The sequence below is a fragment of the Notolabrus celidotus genome, chromosome 18, assembly GCF_009762535.1.
Source record: "Notolabrus celidotus isolate fNotCel1 chromosome 18, fNotCel1.pri, whole genome shotgun sequence".
In the NCBI taxonomy this organism is placed as follows: Eukaryota; Metazoa; Chordata; class Actinopteri; order Labriformes; family Labridae; genus Notolabrus; species Notolabrus celidotus.
In genome coordinates this window covers 2,796,568-2,822,181 of record NC_048289.1, presented here as the reverse complement: position 1 = coordinate 2,822,181, position 25,614 = coordinate 2,796,568, and the positions used below count along the sequence as shown (strand labels likewise).

The 25,614-nt window shown below is 43.0% G+C and overlaps 1 protein-coding gene and 1 long non-coding RNA gene across 2 annotated transcripts; both read right to left on the bottom strand.

Moving 5' to 3' along the window:
* Positions 1-2,124: 2,124 nt before the first annotated feature.
* LOC117830402 lies at positions 2,125-2,512 on the bottom strand. Its single transcript, XR_004634777.1, has 2 exons — positions 2,399-2,512; positions 2,125-2,288 (listed from the first exon to the last, which is right to left on the bottom strand). It is a non-coding gene; the product is annotated as an uncharacterized LOC117830402 (long non-coding RNA).
* An 18,786-nt stretch (positions 2,513-21,298) lies between these two features.
* On the bottom strand, positions 21,299-22,944 carry LOC117830411 (macrophage mannose receptor 1-like). The gene is made up of 3 exons (XM_034708519.1): positions 22,579-22,944; positions 22,173-22,348; positions 21,299-22,016 (listed from the first exon to the last, which is right to left on the bottom strand). The coding sequence occupies exons 1-3, from the start codon at positions 22,788-22,790 to the stop codon at positions 21,964-21,966; spliced, it is 441 nt and encodes a 146-aa protein (XP_034564410.1). The 5' UTR covers positions 22,791-22,944; the 3' UTR covers positions 21,299-21,963.
* Between the last annotated feature and the right edge of the window lie 2,670 nt (positions 22,945-25,614).

Below are 25,614 nucleotides of genomic sequence, written 5' to 3'. Positions count from 1 at the left end.
TAACAGACTCAGAGTTTTCACTAAACCTGCTTTGTGAAACGGACCCCAGAATGTAATGTTAAGTTTTGGTGGGGCCATGAAATACTCCTACAAGAAAATCTTATGATCCAAACATACCGTATTTTACTTTAAACCATCATTACACGAAAATAAACTGTGTGTAAGTGATAGAGGAGGTCACAACACCAGTGATGGTCAAGTTCAAGCTGACTAATCCCTTCTAAAACAACAAGTAACGACAATATCCTACCATGTTGACAGCACCACCAAGGGAGGAGTGCTAATGAGGCCAGTATGTGCAAAATATGCAGACGATGCATTCTCATGCAGTGAATGAAGCACAGCCTGAACATAAAACTCAATACACGAGGCCACCAAACACCGTGCTCCACGATAAAACATCTATATATGAACCACAGAGAGGTAAACAGCTCCTTCAGGGACACACACACACACAGAGACACATACACATACACACAAGGGAGTGCTTTACTGCCAGCAAGTATACAAATAAACTATAAAATCTAATCAAAATGCAAACCGCATCATTAACTCTGCACAAGTCCTTTAAGATCACCTTCTGACTACCTGTGTTTCAGACCAGTGTCGTGCTCAAAGGCTCAGTTCAGCAGCAGATACTGAACACTTTAGAGCAGGGGTTCCCAAACTTTTCAGCCTGCAACCCCCAAAACACAGTCCCCTCCAAAAGTATTGGAACAGTGAGGCCAATTCCCTTATTTTTGCTGTAGACTGGAAACATTTGGGTTTGACACCAAGAGATGAACATGAGACAAGAGATGAACATTTCAGCTTTTATTTCCAGGTATTTACATCTGGATCTGATAAACAACTTAGAAGATAGCATTATTTGTAAAGGAACACCACATTTTTAAAACAATTTGTTGGATTTGTTTGTGTTTTATTATGTTTTTGTTTGTTCAGGAAAAAATAATCTGATACAAAATGAAACTCATATATGGAAAATTATATTTGAATTTTTTTTTGTTTGTTTGTTCAGAGGGACCAATAAAGGCTCCAAGTTCAAGGAATTGGAATTTTCTGTCAATTATTTAATGGTTTGGGCTTTACAGGGCTAGAAGGCTCCTGGTTCAAATCCCAGGTGCCCTTCTGTGTGGAGTTTGTATGTGTTCCCCATGCACGCGTGGGTTCTCTCTGGGTACTCCGGCTTCCTCCCACAGTCCAAAAACATGCTCACCAGGTTAATTGATCACTCTAAATTGCCTGTAGGTGTGAGTGTGTGTTTGAATGGTTGTCTGTCTCCCTGTGATAGGTTGGTGACTTGTCCAGGGTGTACCCTGCCTTCTATCAGAAGCCAGGTGGGATAGGCTCCAGCCCCCCGTGACCCCCGATGGGATAAGCGGTCCAGACAATGGATGGATGGATGGGTAAAATGTAATATTTTCAGAGGCCAACTTATTTTACTGCATTTTTTTCAGTATTTCTTTGTTCACCAAAAGTTAAATTATATATAAGTAACACAAAACCAGCAAAAAGAAGAAAAAAAAAATACAAAATAATAATAATTATAAAGAAATAACAATAATTAAAAGTACAAACAAGAAGGAAGATAAACATAAGAAAACAAGGTAAATAAACTTTTAAAAAATACATTCTGGAAGACATCTCACGACCCCCCAGGGGGTCCCGGCCCACACTTTGGGAACCCCTGCTTTAGAACAACAATAAATCAGACTCATTGACATGTGATTGAACTGTCCTGTTATACCAGCCCTTCTGGATGATGTTTCCTCTCCAAACAGAAGACATGAAAAGCAGAGCAGCTTTATTGATGTGCTAGCTGTTGCTGAGTTTTTGAATCCCTCCTGGTTCAATGATCTCGTTTCTCTTTTCCATCTTGTGATATGATGAAGTCATCTGCCTGATTTGGTCCTGTGTTTTATTTCTTGTGCTCCTTTGAATGGTGAAAGTGATTTATAGCACAGTGTTAAAAAGTCCACACAACTCATCATGAAGCACTTTAATGTTAATTAACTAAATATGTGTCCCTTGTTAGCTAACAGAGCTAGCATGACCTGCTCATTGTGTGGCGGTTAGAAGAACCAGGTATTTAAATGTGGACCCAAAAGCACAACCGGAGGCAGATGAAGCAGTTAAGTGAATTTATTGAAGGGGAAAAAAGGGTGGAGGGAAGGGATCCGGGGTCCAAGGAGTGAGGAGGGAATACGAGGAGACGTGAGGGCTGGAGGAGGAGGCTGGTGAGTGAATCCAGGGAGAGAGTGTGGCAGCGTGGGGGTCTCGTTGAGGCACTAGAAGAATGAACGACAGCAGAGTTAGTCACTCTTACAAAACACACAAAGCTGGAAAGCTCAAACAATTGAACATTCATGAGAGAACTCTAGAGAACAGGCCTAAATACCACATCAGATGCAGGAATAATCTGGCACTGGAGAAGCCTCACAGAAGGCTTAAATGCAGGTGGTGATTGCAGTAATCTGGTGCAGGTGTGAAGGTGCAGGTGGAGCCGCCCAATCTCTGTGAGGAAGAGAGAGAGAGAGACACCACACAAGAAAACCACTTCCAAAAATGCCAACTTAAAGCCAAAAACATGTTGCAATCACCACACTGTGCCCACCCGTACACAAGTCAAATCACCCAGCGAGAATGCCTCTGGTGCCTCTGGCTTTCAGGCCCCTCTTGCAATAATGGAGCACATGCATACATTTGCAGCAGTTTGTTTAGTCCACGACACTGCAGGTGCAAGACCAGATCCGCTCCATGGAGTGGAAACAGACAAGCTGCATTAGGCACAAAGACAAATTCACACACTACTACACTTTTAAGGTTTTCTTGATATAAAATTGCATTTAGGATGTTACAACTGCAAACATGTCATAGAGTAAACCAAGGTGAGTTTACTGTTAACATGAATTCAAGACAGCACTGCATCTAGAATAGAAAAGTTCATCTTTTGCATGACAGCGCCCTCTGGTGGGGACGTATTGGCATCAGCCCTTAATGCAAAAATGCCACTGATCCTGCAGTGAGGGGACAGTGGGACTGACCAATCAGAGGAGGGGGGCTTCATGGGTCTGAACTGGAAATGTACTGTTGGTTTAAAATGATTTTCTCTGACTTAGAAGTGTCACAAGAAAAGTAAGATCAGATTAACATATGAGCAAAATAAGAAACTCTCAAATTGAAACTGTGTGGTCACTCAGAGCGGACCCTCTCACCCTGCTATGAGCACAAAAAGGTTTAGTCTGCCAGTTTACAGATGCAATTGAACTGCTGTGATGAGCCCTGTGACTGATGCTGCACCTCTCCCCCAAGAAACATCAGGATACCAAAAAGAAAAGAAAGAAAGGAGAAGAAAAGGTAAGACGGATAAAAAAGTTTCAATAACTTTAAGGTGAGCATGATTAACACAGATTAAGAATGGTTGATTTGAGCCCTGCTGACAAATGGGCAATCAGCTAGGATTATGTTTGCGTTGCATCTTAAATATATATTTTAGTTTTTTTTTAAGTGGGGTCGTATGAGTTACAGTACACTATTGCTCCTGTTAGCCACAATGAGTGCCGGTGAGCTCTTCCCCGTTAATGAGAAAATTCCCAGAGGACCGGCCGGCAAGCTGGGCTATTTTCCCTGCTGATGGGGCCTCCTGTTTTGCGTAATTTCCCCAAAGTTAAGAAAACATGGTCCTAAAACATGGGACGTACCTGTTTTTATCCCGGCTGTTCAAACAAGCAAACCTCCTGAAAGGCAGGGAACTCTGGATGACGAGTGATGCAGACTGAAGTATTGTTGTCACTAAGTCCCTCTCCTGACAGCAGAAGCTCTCTGGGTTCATTGGCATGGGCTCACAGTTTACACACCGGCACTACCAGGTAACGTGGGATCTCTCCTGCTCACTCGTTAGCACAGAACTTTCTCAACTCAACTCAACTCAACTTTATTTATAAAGCACTTTAAGAACAACAGCAGTCGGACACAAAGTGCTGTACAGAAACATAATGGATAAAAACAAACAATAAAATCATAAAATCAATAAGAACAATAAGATAAAATAAAGTTGAAAAATAAAAATAAAAAGGCACTGAAACAAGAGCAGGGTCTCATGCTGAGTCGAAAGCCAGGGAATAAAAATGGGATTTAAGACGAGTTTTAAAAGTGGACAGTGAGGGGGCTTGTCTGACGGCTAAAGGAAGATCGTTCCACAGTTTGGGAGCAGTGACAGAAAAAGCCCTATCCCCCTGAGCTTCCCCTTGGACCTCCGTACCTCCAGGAGCAGCTGATCAGCTGACCTGAGGCACCGAGCAGGGGCATAGAGATGGATCAGCTCAGAGAGGTAGGGCGGGGCGAGACCATTTAAAGATTTAAAAACAAATAAAATAATCTTAAAATGGACTCTAAAATGCACAGGCAACCAGTGGAGGGAGGCTAAAATGGGCGTTATGTGCTCCCTTTTACGTGCTCCAATTAAAAGGCGAGCGGCTGCATTCTGGACCAACTGGAGACGTGCGAGGGAGGACTGACTGATTCCTAAATAAAGTGCATTGCAGTAATCCAGCCGGGATGTGACAAAGGCATGGATTACTGTTTCAAAGTGCTGTCGTGCAAGGAAAGGCTTCACCTTTGCCAGCTGCCTAATGTGAAAAAAGCTGGACTTTACTATAGAGCTGATCTGCTGATCCATCTTAAAATCACTGTCAAGCTTAAAACCCAAGTTTGAGACTTTCGACTTAAAATAGACGGCCAAAGGGCCCAGATCAACCGGAGGGAGTTCACAAGGGCCACTGGGACCAAACACCATTACTTCTGTCTTTTTTTCATTGAAGTTTAGAAAGTTCAAAGCCATCCATGCCTTGATGTCTTCAAGGCACGCAAGAAGTGGTCTTCTTCGTTGGTATGTTGGGTCTGCATGTGGAGTTCTTCCTCTATAAACTCTGGTTCATAGAGAAATCCTCTTGTATCCACAGTAAACAGAACGTCATCGTCGCTGTCAGAATCGCTGATCGGCGTGTATCCGTGCTCATGCAGTGGAAGAACACCGGTCTGCGAGGTGCGTCCGAAAATAGTGCCAAAACAAAGGGGGGGGGGGGTTCTGACGGCAAACTGAATAGCTCCAAATTTTTTCTACTGGTTCATGCATTTGCACCGTGATGAGTGCCTGGAACATATTTCTTAACTTTGGCGAAATTACGCAAAATAGGAGGCCCCGTCCGCAGAGAATTGTAGCATATCTTGCCGGCAGGTCCTCTGGGAATTTTCTCATTAAAGATGGGAAGAGCTCACCAGCACTCATTGTGGCTAGCAGGATCAATAGTGTACTGTAACTCATACAACCCCACTCCAAAAAAACTGAAATATCCCTTTAATTTCCTTGTTAGGTCATACAGAGTTTGAGCTTGGAATCGTTTTTAGCGTAACACACGTCACACTGTTACCGTAGCATTCATAAACCGATACTGTAAGCTGATGGTCGGACACTCTGAGCATGTATGTTTGTAACTGTAAATCCAGAGCTGTAACTTGCATGAATACTCTCAGGCTGTTCGAGGTGGTTTTTGAAGAAGAACTTTGCCAAGTTTGAAAAGGTTAAGGTAAGAAAAGCATTAATTTTTTTACTGAAAAATCAATAGGAACAGTTACTGGGTTGATGCAATGTGAAAATACTTAAAATTTCATAATCTATGTTTTAGTAAAACCGTGTTGAAAATGACGTATCAAATTTGATACAGCAGGTATATAAGGTCATTTTACTCTAAATCAGTCAATTGTCATTTTATTGTATTTCATGCATTATATATAACATCAAGCAACAGTCTTTTTATTTTTAAATGACATAATTTGGTACATTTAGAGTAAAAAACTAGATATGTAACTTGCTGTATCATGATGATTGATGACTAGTTCGGTGTTGCCATGATACGATTGCTTGTAACTTGCTTTTGCTTACTGCTTTTCACTAAAAACTGACCAATTCAAATAAAATCACAATCTGTTTTTGTGTGCATGTGTGTTTTTAGATGGCAAAAAAATACAGTGCTGAAGATGCTCTGAAAATGATTATGGATGGGAATTCAAGTGACATGGAGCAGCTAGGGGAAGATGGTGATGATGAGGAGGAGGAGGAAGAGGAATGGACTCCTACTGCAAAGATTGGGGAAAACACAGATAGCAGTGATGATGAGGAAGAGGAAAACCCAGATATTAGTGATGACGATGAAAGCCCAGAAGTCCCAGAAGAGGACACAACAAAACCAAAGGACACAACACTAAAGCAGTCGGCAAGGGGTAAAGTGAAAAGGTCACTCTGAGCATGTATGTTTGTAACTGTAAATCCAGAGCTGTAACTTGCATGAATACTCTCAGGCTGTTCGATCTTTGCATGTTTCTTGATTCAGTCTCAGGCCTGTTAGTCACCGTAAGGGGGTTTAGATTCAGATTCAGACAACTTTATTGATCCCAAGAAGGGCAATTCATTTATATCTTACCATCCAACATTTAACATTTACAACACATCCACCATATAAACATGTGTCACGGCAACACAACCCTGGCACGAGCTCGGTCTAGGGCATCCAAGCGTTGGTTGCCCGTGCCATACTAAAGAAGGAATCAGGTAGCTGTCGAGCAAAAGGCAAAGGGAAAAGGCGGACCTTACCTGTGCTGACTTCTTTCCAGGACACCATGCACAGCCCCGGGACCAGCTCACGCTGCTTCCTTCTCGTTACCCCTCAGGGTTTCCGATGACAGTTCATATTTAAGTTAACATATACAACACACGACAAAACTTAACGGAAAAAAGGGGAAAACTTCACAAGAATGTCTCTCGACGGCTTCTGACAACGGCGTCTCTTTCTTCTTGCCTCTCCAGCAGGTGTCTGCCTGAGCTAATCAAGACCACAACGTCACCGCCTCATTGATCAATTGGTCACGTGACCAGGAAGGTCCGCCCACTTGTAGCTCGACAGCCACACCCCCATACTCTGGACAGTGTTGCCGCAACACATGCTACAAGTCACAAGTCAAGCACTGGATCTGTACATGAGACCAGTGGGTCTGTGAAGGACAGCAATAAGTTAAAGTAATAAATAACAGTAAGATAAGATAAAGATTCAAATACAATATGATCTACTGTGTCTTACCAATGTTATTTAAAATGACTACTGTCTGAGTTTAAAAGTCTGATAGCAGACGGGATAGAAGATTTGGAGTGACTATTAGTTCTCCTCAGGGGTGCATAAAAACAGCGGGCTGAAGGCATCAGTACCAACTCAGTAGAAAGAACATGTGATGGCTGGCTGATAATGTTTTGAGCTTTTTTCACCACCTGATTCTCCCAGAGGGGACACAAGTCTCATTGTTTGAGTCCCCTGATCTTGGAACAAACCTTTACAATGCTCCGCAGGCTGTTCTTCTCCTTAATGGGTAAGCCATTGAACCAGCAGAGAAAATAAATAGGTTAAAAGACTTTCAATAAAAGAACAATAAACATTGATTAAAATCCTCTTACTGACATTAAAAGAGTTCAGCTTCCTCAACAGGTAAATCCTCTGCTGGCTTCTCTTGGCGATAGACTCCATGTTGACATCAAACTTCAATTTAGAATCAAACGCAGTTCCAAGATATTTGTATGACTCATCAGTCTGTACATGTTCCACGTGAATGACATCGTGTGCTCAGTATTGTGTCTGAAATCCAAAAAACGGTGATTGGTTGGTGTTTTCCCAGGTTTACTCCGGCTGTAGATAGCAGTTTTTTTTTTCATTCTTTTGTAAGAACACATTATGTATTGATCGCCATCAGGACATAAAGAACATTTTAACCAGTATAACAAAAAGTGTATCTAAATCTGATTACCAACCCCAGCTTAATACTGTAAGGGTATTTGAGTATCTATAAATAACAACGTTGTCATCGTCACTTGTCTTTTCACCTGTTCTCCGTGCATGTTTTGCTGTTGAAAAGTGCCGATCATCAGAGGACTTACGTTTATGTTCCACCACAATATTGCGCGCCTTGCAAAACAGTTTACCCCCGCTTTCATGTAAAACATCAGGAAACTGACTTGCACGAAATTTGGCGGAAATATTAGTTGGTAATTGTGCTTTTTTCTTGTCGGGTGATTGGTCAAATTTGCAGGAAAGTTGCAGTGATTGCATAAAATTACAAGGCCGCACAGAAATCGTGCTGATTGTTTGAATTTGCATTGATAGTTGCGATATCACACCTTCCTGTAGGGACTGGAAATGTGGTGCTTTCCCTTTACATCATTCACATCAAAACAGGGCAAGTGGCCCTGTGGTTTTAAATACTATATTTTAAGAGCTGCAGACTTCACTAACATGCTGTGTGTCAGAATGTATGCAGTGTGCAATTTTTTCTTGGCTTGCAAGGTCCAGTGTTGCTTTATTTTAGCTTGTGCTAAACCCAAATATATGAAATACACTGGAAGAAGAAAAGTAACACCACAAACTCCATGGATGGAAATAGTCTAGAAAGTGGTTGGCTGAAATGATGAGAAAAGGTGAAGTTATTCCTCCACTAGTTGAGTCTTTCATTTAGTCGATGTTGGTTTTATTGTTTGGAAAGTATTCTGTTATCTCATTCCTGATGAAAGATGTTTTTTCTTTGTGTGTGTGTGTGTGTGTGTGTCTTCTTGCAGGGTGTCTGAATGCACAAGTTTAAAACCGGCACGCAAGGTGCTCCTAGATCTTGCATCCCAAATTGACAGTAGCCAAAGATGCAAGTTCAACATGGATAGGTCTTCAGTTCTGGATGGTGCCATTTGGGTCTTCAAACGTCTGTCTTACAATCCCATGTACCAGATGCACATCAAGTTCTCTGACGATTTGGGATGCAGGAAGAGGCTGTGGACCTTGGTGGTCCTCGGAGATCATTTTTACGATTGCTTATGGAAGCCTGGTCGTGTCACCAATGCTTGAAGGAAGAGACAACACATTGAATTTGGCTGACACAGGAATTATCTACACAAAGAGAGGCAGACAGAGATACAATTCTACAGACAGACAGGCAAAGAAAGACAGACTGACACTGGAGCGGATAAGAGGAGAGTTCAGACTCTGAACCTGAGCTCCCACCCGGATTTTCACCCGGCAATAGTGATAGAGGGTAAAGTAGGTTTCAGGTGGGTTTCACCTGGTGATAGTGTTAGTGTATAAAATCAGGCGATCTTGCTGCATTTCAAGGGTGACAACATTCAGGCTTGCCATTTTTACTTTCCCTTGTCACCTACAGCTGTCATCCTGCGAGTGAGTTCCAGAGGGTGGGGGCGGCTATGGAGAAGGCTCTGTCCCCCCAGGTTCAGTGCTTGGTTCTTTGAGGTGGAGACAGGAGGTTGGCATGTGAGGAATGAAGGTTACGGGAAGGAGTGTGATGGTTGAGGAGGTCAGGGAGGTAGGAAGGGGCCTGGTGGTAGAGGGCTTTGTGGGTGAGGAGTAGGATTTTAAACTTTATGCGGTAGGGGACGGGTAGCCAATGAAGATGTTGGAGGTTGGGGGTGATGTTGTCATTGGAGCGGGTGCAGGTGAGGAGGCGTGCAGCTAGTGAGAAACACTTAGCTAAGGTTTGTTCAACTTGGCAATTGTTAGCCGATTAGATTTCTTTATTGAGCTAAAAGCTACGTTACCTAGCTAGCTAATTAACTGTGCACATTATTTCTTTCAGCCAAGAGCTATGTTATCTATCTAGATAGCTAGCATTGAAGTACATGTCCCAGAAGGAAATAGAAGAGATTCTGTTCAGGGAAAGCAGTGATGAAGATGTTGATGATTTGGAAGCAGAAGAGATGTATGACAGCGACAGTGACATAGACTACATTCTGAAACCAGGTGATGATGATAAGAGTGATAGTGATGGCTTGAGTCTAGCACTTCAAGCCATCAGAGAAAAAAAATGCAACATCATGATTCCAGTAGACTGACCACCAGAGAAATTGCCACCCTAGAACCTCTTGCCTCTATGTCTACTGCCCCTCGTTAATCAGAGCCTACCCAATGACATCACTTAAACCCAGGAGAGTTGGGCAAAGAGAGACGGGGAAAACCCTGCACTGGCAGTTCCAAATATTTCTCTGCTCCCACAACTGTTCCTTTTCCAAAGAAAGATAAGTCCGCTCAGAACACTGGCAGAGTTCAGGGGTCCAAGGGTCCAAGCCTGCAGGGGTCCAAGGGTCCAAGCCTGCAGGGGTCCAAGGGTCCAAGCCTGCAGGGGTTCAAAGGTCCAAGACTGCAGGGGTCCAAGGGTCCATGCCTGCAGAGTCCAAGGGTCCAAGCCTGCAGGGTTCCAAGGGTCAAAGCTTGCAAGGGTCCAAAGGTCCAAGACTGCAGGGGTCCAAGGGTCCAAGCCTGCAGGGGTCAAAGGGTCCAAGCCTGCAGGGGTCCAAGGGTCCAAGCCTGCAGGGGTTCAAGGGTCCAAGACTGCAGGGGTCCAAGGGTCCATGCCTGCAGAGTCCAAGGGTCCAAGCCTGCAGGGTTCCAAGGGTCAAAGCTTGTAAGGGTCCAGGTTCCAAGACTGCAGGGATCCAAGGGTCCAAGCCTGCAGGTGTCCAAGCCTGCAGGGGTCAAAGGGTCCAAGCCTGCAGGGGTCCAAGGGCCCAAGCCTGCAGGGGTTCAAGGGTCCAAGACTGCAGGGGTCCAAGGGTCCATGCCTGCAGAGTCCAAGGGTCCAAGCCTGCAGGGGTCAAAGGATCCAAGCCTGCAAGGGTCCAAGCCTGCAGGGGTTCAAGGGTAAAAGACTGCAGGGGTCCAAGGGTCCATGCTTGCAGAGTCTAAGGGTCCAAGCCTGCAGGGATCCAAGCGTCCAAGCCTGCAGGGGTTCAAGGGTCCAAGACTGCAGGGGTCCAAGGGTCCATGCCTGCAAAGTCCAAGGGACCAAGCCTGCAGGGGTCAAAGGGTCCAAGCCTGCAGGGGTCCAAGGGTCCATGCCTGCAGAGTCCAAGGGTCCAAGCCTGCAGGGGTTCAAGGGTAAAAGACTGCAGGGGTCCAAGGGTCCATGCTTGCAGAGTCTAAGGGTCCAAGCCTGCAGGGATCCAAGCGTCCAAGCCTGCAGGGGTTCAAGGGTCCAAGACTGCAGGGGTCCAAGGGTCCATGCCTGCAAAGTCCAAGGGACCAAGCCTGCAGGGGTCAAAGGGTCCGAGCCTGCAGGGGTCCAAGGGTCCATGCCTGCAGAGTCCAAGGGTCCAAGCCTGCAGGGGTCAAAGGGTCCAAGCCTGCAGGGGTCCAAGGGTCCAAGCCTGCAGGGGTCCAAGGGTCCACAGATTGGTCTAAGAATGTCGTCACCGTAGAGTCATGGGCCCGATGCCCAACACAGGAATAAAACCAGCCATTTAAAAAAAAAACGACACCAGTACTCTTTTGCTTTCCTCTTTCACTCGGTCTGCGACAAAAAAGCCACAGACTGAGCAGCAATACTGTACACCATTGCCTACATGTCCTCCATTGTTTGTGATTGTTGTGTTTGTGTCACAGTTTTGCGTAGCTGTGTTATGACGACCCCGCCCACCCTGAGTCGGTACTCGGGCTGGTGGAAAAGGTACCCAAACTGAGAAGAGTCGAGTCTAGTAGAGCCGAGTCGAGTAGGGCTGGAACTGTGTAGTGGAAAAGGGCCATAACTTTCCCTAGGACCAGTTCACTAACTGTCCCCAGGATAGGTTCACTAACTTTCCCCAGGACCGGTCCACTAACTTTCCTCAGGACCGGTTCACTAACTTTCCCCAGGACCAGTCCACTAACTTTCCCCAGTCTGGTTCACTAACTTTCCCCAGGACCGGTCCACTAACTTTCCTCAGGACCAGTTCACTAACTTTCCCCAAACAGCTCAGAGTTTAGACAAACAGCTCCGTCTGACACCCTGAGCCGAGCTCCTCTGCGTGAACATACTACACTTCAGCCTCCGCTGCTCCAGGCATCACATGGTCCTGATGCCCCAGAGACTACGGAGTGAAAAACTAATAAATGATAGAAGTCCTGATTCTGAAGTATTTTGTGACTCAGCACTCAGAGACCATTGTACATGAATAATTTTCAGGTTCTGGAGTTTTGATGTCTTTAGATTCAGAGTCAGACGGCTCAAACATGCAGGCTGTGAACTCTCTCTTGACCTGTCAATCAAAGAGTTAGGCCACGCCCACACAGTCCTGACAAATGCTCTGACCTGTAAAATAAGATGTTTATGAACAGAGTTTTTTCAGAGTTGTGGATGTTTATTTTCACTCAGATTTTTGTTGAAGCTTGATTAAACATTACATTTTGATATTCTATATGAATTTTAAATATTCCATTTACATTTCCAGAGGCTTTAAAGGTGACTTTTGTCGTTGTTTTAGTGTTAATAACATGGACTGTATAAAGACATGTACAGTCTGAATCATATTTAAGAGTAAGGAGGCTACACCAGTTCCAGAAATCATTACAACTCAATGGTGTGTCGGTACAGACAAAAGAGCACAGATCTGGATTTCCATTCCAACCTGTTATTATCCAGGTTCAACTGGTTTGCTGACAAAGGGAGAAGAGTAACAAAGGTTATCAATCTTGACACCAAGTTAAGTTAAATCACAAATAAGATGCCAATTCTCATCATCAAAATGCAAATATAGGGTTGAAGACATGACTTAACCAAAACCAAAGTAAACCAGTAGAGTGAAAAAATGTACCTATTAACTGTCACTTAAATGGCTTAAAGCTGGGGTTGGCAGTCTCGGAAAACTAGCATGAATTTGAATGTAGCATTTCCTCATGACTCCGTCTAACCCCTCCCCTCCTCCCTCGGAGCTCCTCCAAAACGACTCCCCCCCCGCTCACATGCACAAGCGTCGCTGATTCTCAACCATATGATGGTGACTGATTCAAAACCGGTCCTCACCAAAACATTCTCATAGTGAAAGTTAAAAACACAAACAAACATGGCTGCTGTTAGCACTCACAACTGTCATGCTAGCATTATCCAGTTGTACCAGTGACACGATATCAGGAGAAAAGTTAGAACACATAAATAATACTGTAACAGATCTACTGTTTGTTAAACCTGTTCAGTGTAGATGTTCTTAATTCCTACAGTGTTGACAGTCAGTGAAGGCATCAGGAGAGGTGTAGATTGTGTGAGCGGGAGAGAGGAGAGACAAGAGGAGAAGTTCTTCATTCATTCAAACATTGATTGTTGTTTTGTTGGTTGTCGTGATCACGGCCGACAGTGACCGGTTATTAAAGATCAACGTGTTCACGAATCGGCTCGTCATCCCTACAGCGTACGGACGGACGCTACAATACATGTACATTTCTGTAGGACTTAGTAAATGTCATTAATTCTTCTGCTTGTCAGAGCCCCCGTGGTGAGAGCTTTTTAGACTCTGATCCGGACTACAGTCCCAAACAAACCACCTCATCTGGTCGGAGGGGACAGGCCCGAGGTTGAGCGAGAGGGGCAGTCAGTAGAGGCAGGGGAAGCAGCGGCAGGAGACGGGGACGAGGAGTACACGCAGGAGGCGGGCAGAACGGCAGGACGGGATTTGAATGGTTTAAAATTTTGGCACCCAAAAAAGCTGATTGGTTGGTGTTTTCCCAGGTTTACTCCGGCTGTAGATAGCAGCTTTTCTTCGCTCTTTTTTAAGAACACATTATGTATTGATTGCCATCAGGACATAAAGATCATTTTAACCAGTATAACAAAAAGTTGATCTAAATCTGATTACCAACCCCAGCTTTAAATAAAGGACATTTACATTTCAAGCACACAGCACAAACTATCAGGACTACAGGGGCATTCACATGCTGCAGTCAGCGCCCTTGTTCCGAAAAGATTTGCAGCGGGTGAGCTGGCCGCCTTTATTAACTCTGAAGCCCCGCCCATACAGGTAACAGATTCAGGAGAGTCAGAGAAACCAGGTAGAGAAAAGTGAGTATTTTAAATATTGATTTGATCACGGTCAGTCATAAAACATGGAAGTTATGGAAGAAACATGATGAAAATATTAATGTTTTTTAGAATTAAATAATTATAGAAAAAAAAAGATAAAACCATAAATATTGGACAAATGCTTGTGTGTCTCATTCCTCCAAGTGAGTATTCATTACAAATATTGATTTGAGGACAATCTGTCATGAAACATGGAAGTTATTGAAGAAATATGATGAAAACATTGATTTATTTACAATTCAAAATTTATAAAAAAAAGATAAAACCACAAGTATTGGTTTTCACCCGTGTCGTGTGGACAGAGAAACACTCAAAAACACAGCTAGTGTGGACAGGATTTTTTTTTCTCTTAACATAGAGGAGGAAAAATCAGTTTTTAGGAATATCTGTTTGTGTGGACTGAGTCTTAATAACTCAGAACCAAATCCTCAAGACTCATGGGTACTTTGTATAAAAACCTTAAAGTGGTTTTATACGATCCCTAGCTGTGGACCTACCCTGTTTATTAACCCTGTAGTCTCTCAGACCTCCGTACCAGACTACAGAGCATTTAGATCAGCTTTAAATACAGGTTCTATTCTTTGAGATAGGCTGGGTCTTACCTGTGAAGCTAGAGACCACCAACACATGGATGAACACAACTTTAAAACAGAAAAAAAAGACTCCATTAGAGCTGATATTAACTTTGCATTCACTCTCATGTTACATCATTTTACAGTAAATCTGATGATAAAGTCTCAAAAGAGCGTTTAGTTATCTCCCTTTACTCGACAGCTGTTCCCAAAATTCAAGGAAGGAAGCATGTGGAACAGAGTGAGATACAAGCACACATTTCCAAACAGGACTTTCATATTAAAGTCTACAGAATGTTTCTTTAAGCTACACTGAAGGTGAAGTTGTGTGGATTTAGTGTCCACAGAAAACAAGTTCAAGAGGACTCTTTCTACAGCAGACACATTTATACTATTCTGAATGTTAACCAGGAAGTTCACAGATTTACTTTTACAGTTTTTAACTCATCTTTTTTTGTTTTATTTAATTTTCTTTTGTTGAGATGACTCAAAAACCTGCAGATTATCAGTTTGGTAATGCCTGCTTTTAGGCAAACTTGCTGGATATTAAGTCTCGCCTCAACAAACACCAGGTTTCTGAATCCAGTCTAACTAAAGACTGACACATCTGATTGTTCTGTCATTTCATTTAAAGATTTACTCACAGAAAACATTCTTGCACGTCTCTGGCCCGACCATGCTGCTGACACCACGAAGCACAAAGGTTGACTGTAAATAATTGAAGCTCTTAGGGATATATTACAGAGGAGACACACAAGGGATGCAAATCACTGGGGGTTGTTTGAATGCAAACCAAAAAGTTTCTGTCTTCGTTTCCTCTGCCCTTTATTTCCATAAGTCATGTAAAGCAGCCCTCAGTTTCTATGAACACAAACAAACACCAAAACTGAGGAATTCTGGCTTTAATGATGAGCTGCATGTTCACACAGTGTTCACCAGGACCAAAACAAAGTGCTGCTGATCATGAAGTCGCCTTGCTTCACTGAAGGCCTCAATCATGGAGGTGAGTGTGTCTGTGAAAGCAGTGCTGCAGCAGACTTGTTTCCAGCCTTAACCCTGTAACGCCAAGCATATCATATTTGATACATCAGTTTTTTGAGACCTCTACATCATCAGTGTGATATATTGTTTCTGAAAAAATCTGATGTATACAATCAGACACATGCAGTGCATGGATAATCCACCAGGTGTGAGTAATTCATGCACCAGAAGGATGTCACAGAGACATCCAAAATGTCAGCTGTGGATCAGAGACCCACTCCAGGTATTTTTACCAATTTTCAAAAAAGTTTGGAAGAAAAAAACTTTCAAATTGTTTCTGAAACTTCAAGAGGAATAATTACTGGATTGATGCAATGTTAAACTAATTAATATTTCATTACTTCATTTATAGTCAAACCATGTTGAAATGTGTGTATCAAAATTGATACAGCAGGTACATAAGGTATTTGGAGATATGTCAATCATAATTGTATTACATTTCATATGTTATGCATTCCATAAAGCAACATACAGTCTTTTTTATTATTTAAGAACATGTTTACATGACATAATTATTATTAATTCCTCAGGCCAAAACTCATTACCTCATAGGAAAGCAAACCAGAGGGTGTAATGAAAGCTGAGATCTCCTTTGCCCTAGGGGACAGAGGAACCCGCAAGTACCCTTTAAGAAGATCAAACTTACTTACAAACTTTGACAAACCAACCTGGTCAACACAGCATCAGGTTTGGTAACTGCATTTACTTTGTTAAAGTCTTTGCAAAAGAAGAGAAGTGACCTGAAGCAACTTTTGGTAACCCAGCAACAGGAAACGCTCAGAAAATGAGGTCGTGGGCGCTACTGGCGCTAAGAACTCCAGCAGTGGACACGCCCCCTAAGAGACAAAGTCAGACTGATTGAAAGGCATATGGAGGAAGCTGAGTGTTTTATAGAGTGAGCTTCAGAAGTAGAAGAAGAGAAATGTGTACAGTAACAACACCCTTTACCTGAAGGAGCAGAGCAGTATGAATACATGTTTGAAAGAAAGAAAGAAAGATTTTTTATTTTTAAAGCTCTTTTGTTTGCTCACAGGTCCAAAAAAACAGTAGTGGTAACAGTAAGCGCTCAAAAAATCATCACATTACAAAATAAACATTTAAATCAAGTTGAACTCAGTAAATGTCCAAAGAGCAGCTTCTCCTCCTCCACTGAACACAGCACATCATTCAGACACCACGTGTCTTTAAACTGGTCAAGCTTCTGTGTCAGACTGTAGAAATTAAAATCTGTTCTCAGTCGGGTTTTCAACATCCAATAAAAAATCAGCCTGACATCAGTGTCCACAGAACTCTCCAGTCTGTTCCTCCTGCTCATATACAGTCGAGGCCAAAATGATTAGCCCCCCAGAAATAATGGAACATTTTCCTTAAATTCTGCCCAATGTTTGCATCATTGATAAAACTTTATATAATCAATAATTCAAAGGTGCTATTTGGTAGCTTTGGTACATTTTGGAAAGTAAAATACATTTTTAGGCAAGCTTTATATCAAATATATTGAAAAACGGGGTGGTCAAAAATATTAGCCCCCATGTGAATTTTTGCTTTCAAAACCATAGACCGCCTCTTCCCATTGTACGGTTCTGAAGCCAAAAAATCCCGCTCCTGGGCGCCGCCATTGTGCAGCCAGAGCCTGTGAAGCCACTGTAATAAGCTCCGCCCTACAGCGTGACATCACAAGACGCTGTGTGTCCTTTGAAGTTTCACTCCACGGCGGCTGTGAATCAAAGGAAACAGGAAGTAAAACCCCGTTTTTTAACCTCTAATAACTAACGAAAAATAAACTTTTCAGGAAAAAGAGGCCTTGAACACAAAACACTCAGATACTAACTACATATCACCACAGCATATGGATGTGAGAGACATTCGTACGACGTGTATTTATTTTTTAAAGTTTGACTTTTTGACCTATACTGCAGCCAGCCACCAGGGGGCAGACACTCTGCTGAAAGCCTCACCACCAGCCAACGGAACTTCTCCCTTGGTTGTAGTAGGAAGTTAGCTCTGACCCCTTTAGCATAACCGACTTCCCAATTCAATGTCCGTGTGCTCAATCCTTTTTTGATAACAACAGACTAGTGTCGTGTGGAGATTTTTTGACCTATACTGCAGCCAGCCACCAGGGGGCAGTCACACTGCTGAAAGCCTCACCACCAGCCACCGGAACCTCTCCCTTGGTCAAAACACACCTGAGCAGTCAGCTGGTTTATGTTGAATTTTTTTTTATTGAGGTGGCAATAATAAAACATTCAATGTTACAGATATTTTCCTCCTTTTCAATTAAATTAAGAAAAAAACAACAACACACAGATACATACAAGTCAACAGATGTAGCGAGTAACACTAAAAGAACAAAAACAACAACAACAGAGGAAAATTATATTCAAAACCACCCCCCTTCCCTACCTCCACCATACCCACCCACCCTGTCGGGACCAGTGTTGGGGTTGTTACTCAGAAAAAGTAATGCATTACATATTACTAGTTACTTTTTAGAAAAGTAATATATTACTTTACTTAGTTACTATCTGCTAAAAGTAACTAGTTACACTACTAGTTACATTACGTTTGCAATAATCCATAAAATGACCTTAGATGCATATAAACTTAAATCTTACATATGTCTTCATCAGCACAAATACTAGTTAAAGAAGGAAACACAAGGTCTACCTCTTATGCTCCTTAATATATAATAAATGCAACAGCAGAGTTGTCAGTTCAAACATCATTAGACAGAAAAAATGGGTCAAAATGAGTGATGTTACGAGATGTGCCGAGGCTTCGAAGCGTGTGTCGAGTAATGGAGGGGGCGTTTCCGCGAAGCGTGTATCGAGGCTTGCTTCATTGAGGGGAGGAGCCGAAAATGATGACGTCCGAAGCCTCGCTGCACGGCTGTACCACGTGACTGCTTCGGGAAGTGGTTCAGATTTTGCCGGGAGGTTTGACAGCAATATAAACCCCTCAGGCTCCATTCAAAATGTGGGTTGTTGAAGGAGAGTTGCGGTCAGTTGAGAGTTTGGATAGAGTTTTGATAGTTTGGATACTGGAGTTTGGATAGCGTTTATATAGTTTGGAGATAGTTTGGAGAGAGAGAGAGAGAGAGAGAGAGTTTGGAGATTTAGGAGAGTGAGGGGAGAAGGACAGGTAAGATGGAGCCAGCTAGGAAGAGGAAGATTTCTCCTAGTTCCACAAGCACTTTCACTATCCTCTGCCTAAAGTGACAGAAAAACATTATTACACAACCTGCCATATCATATGATACTACCATTTGTGGTAAATTTACACACAGCATACATTCAAAATATATTTTATCATACACATATATGATCATTTATGTAGATGAATTATTTGGTCATACATTTTTTGTAATTCATAGTAATCCCCATAACAGACACACAAATTCAATGCATCACACATGTGGTTAAGATCCAGCTGCCTGCGATTATACACTTGGCCAGTAGGTGGTGTCGTGTGCACATGAAGCTTCGAGTAATGAACCCTTTCTCGAACCAATTGGCTCAAGTGGTTCGATGCCTCATGAGGCTTCATCTCGCCATCACTAGTCAAAATATAGGCTACAGGCACTGTAGGCTGGTCTCAAAACAATATGATTTTAAAAATGGGAAACTCTTAAATGTCTGTTTCTTGTTTAAGAACACGAGACAAGCAACTTCAAACATGGTGTCTTTAAAATACAATAAATCACCACCTGTTTTATAAACACGCAACATCATATTAATATATGCTAGAAATGTTAATAACCAAAATTGCAATGCAATTAGAGATGCTGGCATCTATCACAATTTTGAACAAGGAGACCTTTTAAGAAAAAAAGCTGTGCATATGAGAAATAACATTAACTTCGATTTAACAGGCTCAACACTCGTATACAGTAGCTCACTCACCAAATCATGGCTTCTTACTGAACATGCTTCTCAAAGAAGTGGTTATACCTCATGAGGAGGAGTCTTTCAAACCTTTTCTCAGACAACCTACTCCTCCTCAGAGTCAGCACAAGACTGCTCAGGCTAAACAGTCTTTCAACTGGTGCACTCGAAGATGTTGCTGTGTTATATTTCATGGATATAGTCTTAATTGTTGGGAAATGGTGCAGGATCTCAAACTCTGACCCTGACTTCAGATAGTCGATTACTTCTGACGGTGGCCGTCCGCTCCCTTGACTTAAACCCTTTGGCTCTTGGGGGAGCATAGGTCATTTATGAACTTCTTCCAGCTGGTTCGGCATTGAGCGATCTTCTCTGCTTCCTTCCAAGATGTTCCTTTCTCCTTGAGTTCTGCCTCGACAGACCTTTTCCAGCTGTTTTTGGGTCTTCCCGGCTTTCTTTTCCCCTGGGGGTTCCAGGTTAAGGCTTGCCTGGTTGTGTTGGAGGATGGTTTTCTCAAGGTGTGCCCGATCCAGCCCCATTTCCTGCGTCTTATTTGTGTTTCTATTTGTTCTTGTTGTGTGGTTTGCCAGAGCTCTTCGTTTGTGATGGTGTTAGGCCATCCCCCGTCCGCTCCCGGTTACCTGTATTTTGCCCAGTATGTTGCGAAAAGTCGGTGACTCCACTGTCGACGGGGACAAGTTAACCGGCTGGGCTGCTTAACCGGCGTCTTGCTGTTATCTTGTGCATCACTCTGGATCGGGGGGGTCTTTAGCCACCAGCTTTGTATTAGCATGTTGCCTCTGCAGGTGTTTGGACAGATTGGACGTGGAGTTTGTTGCGGTGGACAGTTGTTTCTGTCCTGGGCACAGTCTATACTTCACCGTCAAATTCTTGTCCTTTTGTGTCACATAGTCGAAGTAATGTGCATATCTAAAGAGTCATGTGCCAACCTTGTAAAGAACTACTTGAAGAGGTTGTTACAGGTGTGGCTCAGAAAGGGTGCACTATTGACTGCTAATGGTCAGGGGGCTAATAATTTTGGACATGTCATTTTTACCTTCTCTTGTTTCAATTCATTACATCAATATAATATCCTAATCAAACATAGTGAACATTTTGACTTTGTTGTTTTGGAAACAAATAAACTATAAACACTTGTTCTTAACGGTCATTTTCATGGAGAAATCAAGGGTTTTATCTCATTTCACAAGGGGGGCAAATCATTTTGGCCTCAACTGTAAATGGCCATTTTGGCCTGACCTATCAGGAAGTTTAACAGCTAACACTTTGACTTATCTTTCTTACTGTACCTTTGACACAGAATGAGAAAGAAAGAAAGACGGAGAGAGACTTTTTTTCAGACTTTATTCATGCCACAGTCCAAAATAGAGTACTTAATAATCTATCTCAATATTTTTTACAGTGAATAAATAACACACACACACACAAACACAACCCACTACCACTCAACAATAACTCCTCATTTCAAACCTTTACCTCTAAAACACCATCCTCACCAAGTGCACACAGGACCTGCCTAACAGACGGAGAAAGAAAGAAAGAGAGAAACAAAGAAATACTTTTTTAAGTAGTCTGAAAAATTGAAAGAAAGAAAGATGGAGAGAGTAGAGTATATATATAGTATATATGTATAAGTGGTATGGCCATATTAACCAGAACTAACAACTGTGGGAAACACAGGATTTACAGAAGCAGAACTAAGAAAGTACTTTAAAGCTGCTGTGAGGAACTTTTGTTTTGTATTGATTCTGGTGCCCCCTTGTGGACAAAGCGATACCTCTTATCTCTTGTCCTATACATGCAAAAGTAGTGTTTTCAACAAATACCTCCTCCTGTTGTCTTTTAACAGTCGACTTTATCAGGCAATGTGATATTTTCCATGAAAACAGTGGAATAAAGTCTGTTTCTGAAGCGAGATGTCCATCATCTGGCCTGAAACCTACCCCCTCAGGGAGGTTTCAGGCATCAAAAATGACAACGGAGAAGGTGTCAGTGTTGCTGCTGATGGACTTGATTGCTATTGAATGTGCTAAAGAGGCATCAGTATCATTTTCAGTCTGTTTCTCAGCCAGTTCAAAACTCCTCACAGGGCCTTAACCTTAAAACTTCTCTGCATCATCATTTTATCAATCACATACGTTTATTTAAAGGTGCAATCTTTTAAGTTCATTGACTTGTGCACTACAAAAACATCATGAGCAACTCAAGCTTCATCAAGTCCTTAGCCCAACAGTCCTGTAACAGAGACTGAGAAGACCAACAACAAAAGATAAACAAATCAATCAATCAATCTTCTAACTATCCTAAACTGAAGACACAGCTTGTGTTGAAGGCAACATCAACCTATGCTACACCACAGCAAAACTATATGGTCTCTGCATGTGACGTACTTTATCACATTTTATATGATCACAGAAAGTTATGACCTTCAAAAGGTCAAAAAGAAGAAGGTGTATTATTGACGTATCAGTAAAGGTCGTTGTACGGTCCAGCAGAGTGATTTTCTCTTGGTGCTGCGTTTATGGTCTGCTGCTGCTGTAGAACTCCAATCTCTCGTTGTCTCTCTGGATGTCTGTGAAGACAGAAGAAGAGGTGAAAAGTCAACTAACTCTGAGGATTCTGATTCATTAAAAACACTCCTACTACACCTGACCCCCTTGTTCTACAGATAGAGACCACCAGACCCTCTTCAAGTACAGTCTGAATACAACAAAGGCTGAACCTTCACCTTTCAAACAGACGAAATGAAGGTGCTCTCCACATGGACGATCCCCCCAGTGGTAGCTGTCGCTGCTGTCCATGGCACCGCATGGACTGGTGATTTCCCAGGTGGACTGAGTCTCCAAGTAGTTGAAATCCATGGGATCACCAGACATCCAGAACCAGGTGTCACCCATCAAGTCCCTAAAAATGAGGCCTTGACATCTGAGCTTTAAAGTGGCATGAGAGCTACTGGAACCAGGTTTTCATACAAGCCTGAGCAGAGCTCAAGCACTTTCAATCCATATTTGATGTGATTTTAATCGTGACAGCAACATAAAGACATTTTATCAAATACCATGAATAAATGATAGTCCAAGGAACACAACTAATATGAGGAACATCCTTCACCCTTTGTGAAACGGTCCTGTTACCTGCGCAGGCCCAACCAAACACGCTCAGTGAGGGGGAAGGAGACGCTCTTTAGCACCTCCTCCACCTCCCTCTGCTCCTCCTCACTGCGTATGCTGAGCAGGTCCCAGTAGTAGTCTCTGCAGTAGAACAGAGCATCAGACCAACACAGCTTCTTCTCCACCACTGCTACGCTCCTACCCATCACCACGGCGCTGAAGGACGGAGCAGCCATTTCTGGAAATGAGCGACAGCAGATTTGGTTTGGAGATGCAACAGTTAAGACGGGCAACAAACAAACTGAACTTCATCCCAATCCAGGGGCTGCAGCCCTCCAAGCCTGCAGCCCCTGGATTGGGACTGAGTCACTTACCTCCATACACTTCCAACTCACACATTGACAACGCACTAGAGACTAAAGCCCTTGATGGCGGCTTCTTAAAGCAACACTGTCTGAAGCCCTGAAGTTATCAATGCTCAGGGTATTCAGCGTCACTTTTCCAGCAACATCTACAAACCATCCTCCATCTTTGGTTCTGTTCATGACAAAGATAAAACAAGCACAAAGCTTATCTTGATAAATACAACTGAACTGGACTGAGGTGCTTCGTGTGAAACTAGCTCAGCTGTGATCAGAGGGGGATCATCGACACGTCATCAAAAAGTTTTCTCACCTAAACAGACCACACCGGCGTCTTCACTGTGACCACAATTTTCTTGGCCGAATCCATTGTGTCCACAGTCCGTTACAGAACTCTCTCCTCCTGAACAGGCAACGTTATCGAGCCAGATTGGTCCACTTCCTTCACCAAAGTGGGCCGACGGAGGGGCGCTCAGTGCTGGACCACAGCTCAACTGTCTGCACACCACCATGGTATCGTTCAGGTCCCATCCGTCATCACAGACTGTTCCCCAGGTCCTTTCATGCAAGATTTCTACTCTCCCTTTACACTGACCAGACCCGACACCAGTCAATCTGATAGGCACACCTTCAGGAGACAAGTCATACATGGGAGGGGGTTAGTGTGTGTGTGTGTGTGTGTGTGTGTGTGTGTGTGTGTGTGTGTGTGTGTGTGTGTGTGTGTTTGGGGGGTTGCCTAGATGAGATAGGACAACTGAAGAGAGAGAGAATGGGGAGTGACATGCAGTGAACCAGAAGGAGAATTTGTCTGCTGATTCAATGGCCTGAGTTCAACAAGAGATCAGTGTTGATGTAAAAGAGAAGAGCGATGTGTCATCTGCATAGACAGATGAAGTCCTTCATGTTACTGTCATTGTGAATGAGCTGGAACAGAGTCTTAATAGGAGTGGGAAACAACAGACAGAGAGTCCTGTCCAGAACTCTGTGAGAGGGCTGAAAAGGTCGATCAACACACGAGTGGTCAGAATGAAGAAAGACCCCGAACATGGGGAGACCTAAACATTTATACCTGAGGTACGCCCTTAAGGTATGTTTCACCCCCTTTTGTCTGCTGCAGGTATCAGCACCCCTACTCAGAATGTCACACTCATAGACTGTGTAAATAATGGACGTAGTCTCCGTGATGTCACCCATCTGTTTCTGAGCTCTGTTTTGAAGCCAATCGTCGGCAGACGCCATCTTGGAATTGCGGAAATCAACCAAAAGAGTGTGACGTAAAGAGGCGGAGTTTGAGCCTCCTACCCAACAGCTATGTTTTCCCGCCTGTCAGTCAAGTCAGTCATGTCCTTATTTGGGCAAAAACTTGTAATCTTAAAGCTGGAGTTGGAGATCCTGAGAAAGCCGCAGCAGTTAGCTTGATTTTGAAAGCACACAGCCGAACAGAGCCCTCCCCCTCACTTCAGAGCAGCCTGTAGGGAGAGGGGAGGGACACGCCTCCAAACACATGAACGCGCTGTGGCAGACTCCAGCTGGAGGATGACGTCACGATAGCTAGCTGTGGAGCGGCGAGCGATTGACTTTATTTTCATCAAAGGAAAAACACGTCTATCTCCCATGTAAGTAAACCGCTTATATTACCACATTAAAAAATAATGTAATTAGTTAGAATGCACAGCATAGCCTGCATGTTAGCTTTACGTGTGTTTGTTTTTTATCATCTGAAATACAGCTAGAGCAAGTTGTTGCTGCCGGGCTAATAACTCCGGCTAGCCATGTTTATTTTGATTTAGCATGTCATGATGTTTAGTTACTGACGGCTACAGTGCCTATATATTTATTAGTGTTCACCATTGTTGACAGTCTTCATTTTCGTGTTGGAACTACAACATATTGACTGTTTTTTTGTGCTTGTTAGAGCTCTCATGATGACTGCTGATAACGATCCTGAGCCAAGCACCTCAGGTCGGAGAGGACGAGGCCGGGGTCGAGTGCAAGGCAGAGCCAGACGAGCGAGAGGGAGAGCAACGACCGGGGACGAGCTCCAGATCCTGGGGACAGCAACAGAAAGTTCCGCCATGCTGCACAGACAGGTTGTTGTCTGGCAGCATGGAGCACTTGGTGCAGGTCATAGAGGAGTAATACCTTGTTACTGTATCTGGAAAATCCATGACCCTTACCCAGATCCACATGGACAGTATAAAGGTTTCAGTGGAGAGTGAATGAAACTATGACATGATTACATACAATACTTGTATGGTGACCCTTTAGTTCCTTTGTATATATTTTATATTTATCTTCATGTAAAAGAATACTTGAGTGTGCTGTGTATACACTTGTTAAATAAATCTTTAAATGTACACTGGCCTTCTCTCTTCAAATTACAAAATAATTAAATCCATTTCAAGTAACATACAACATTATAAACAAATAATTACAATATCAAAGAGTTGTTTTACATTTACTTTTATTAGAAAATGTATTTATTACAGAAATAAACATAATGGCTGTTGAAGGTAAACATGTTGGCGTGGATCATCCAGCCTCCTGGTTCTCTTCTTTGGCATCCCCCCCAGCTCACGCAAGCCTCTGCGTCCCGTGTTTTAACGGTGTGGACGTCCATGTTTCCTTCTCGTTGCTATGAAAACACAGACAAGACGGCATTTAGACTTAGTACAACATCCCATTCATGCTGATACAG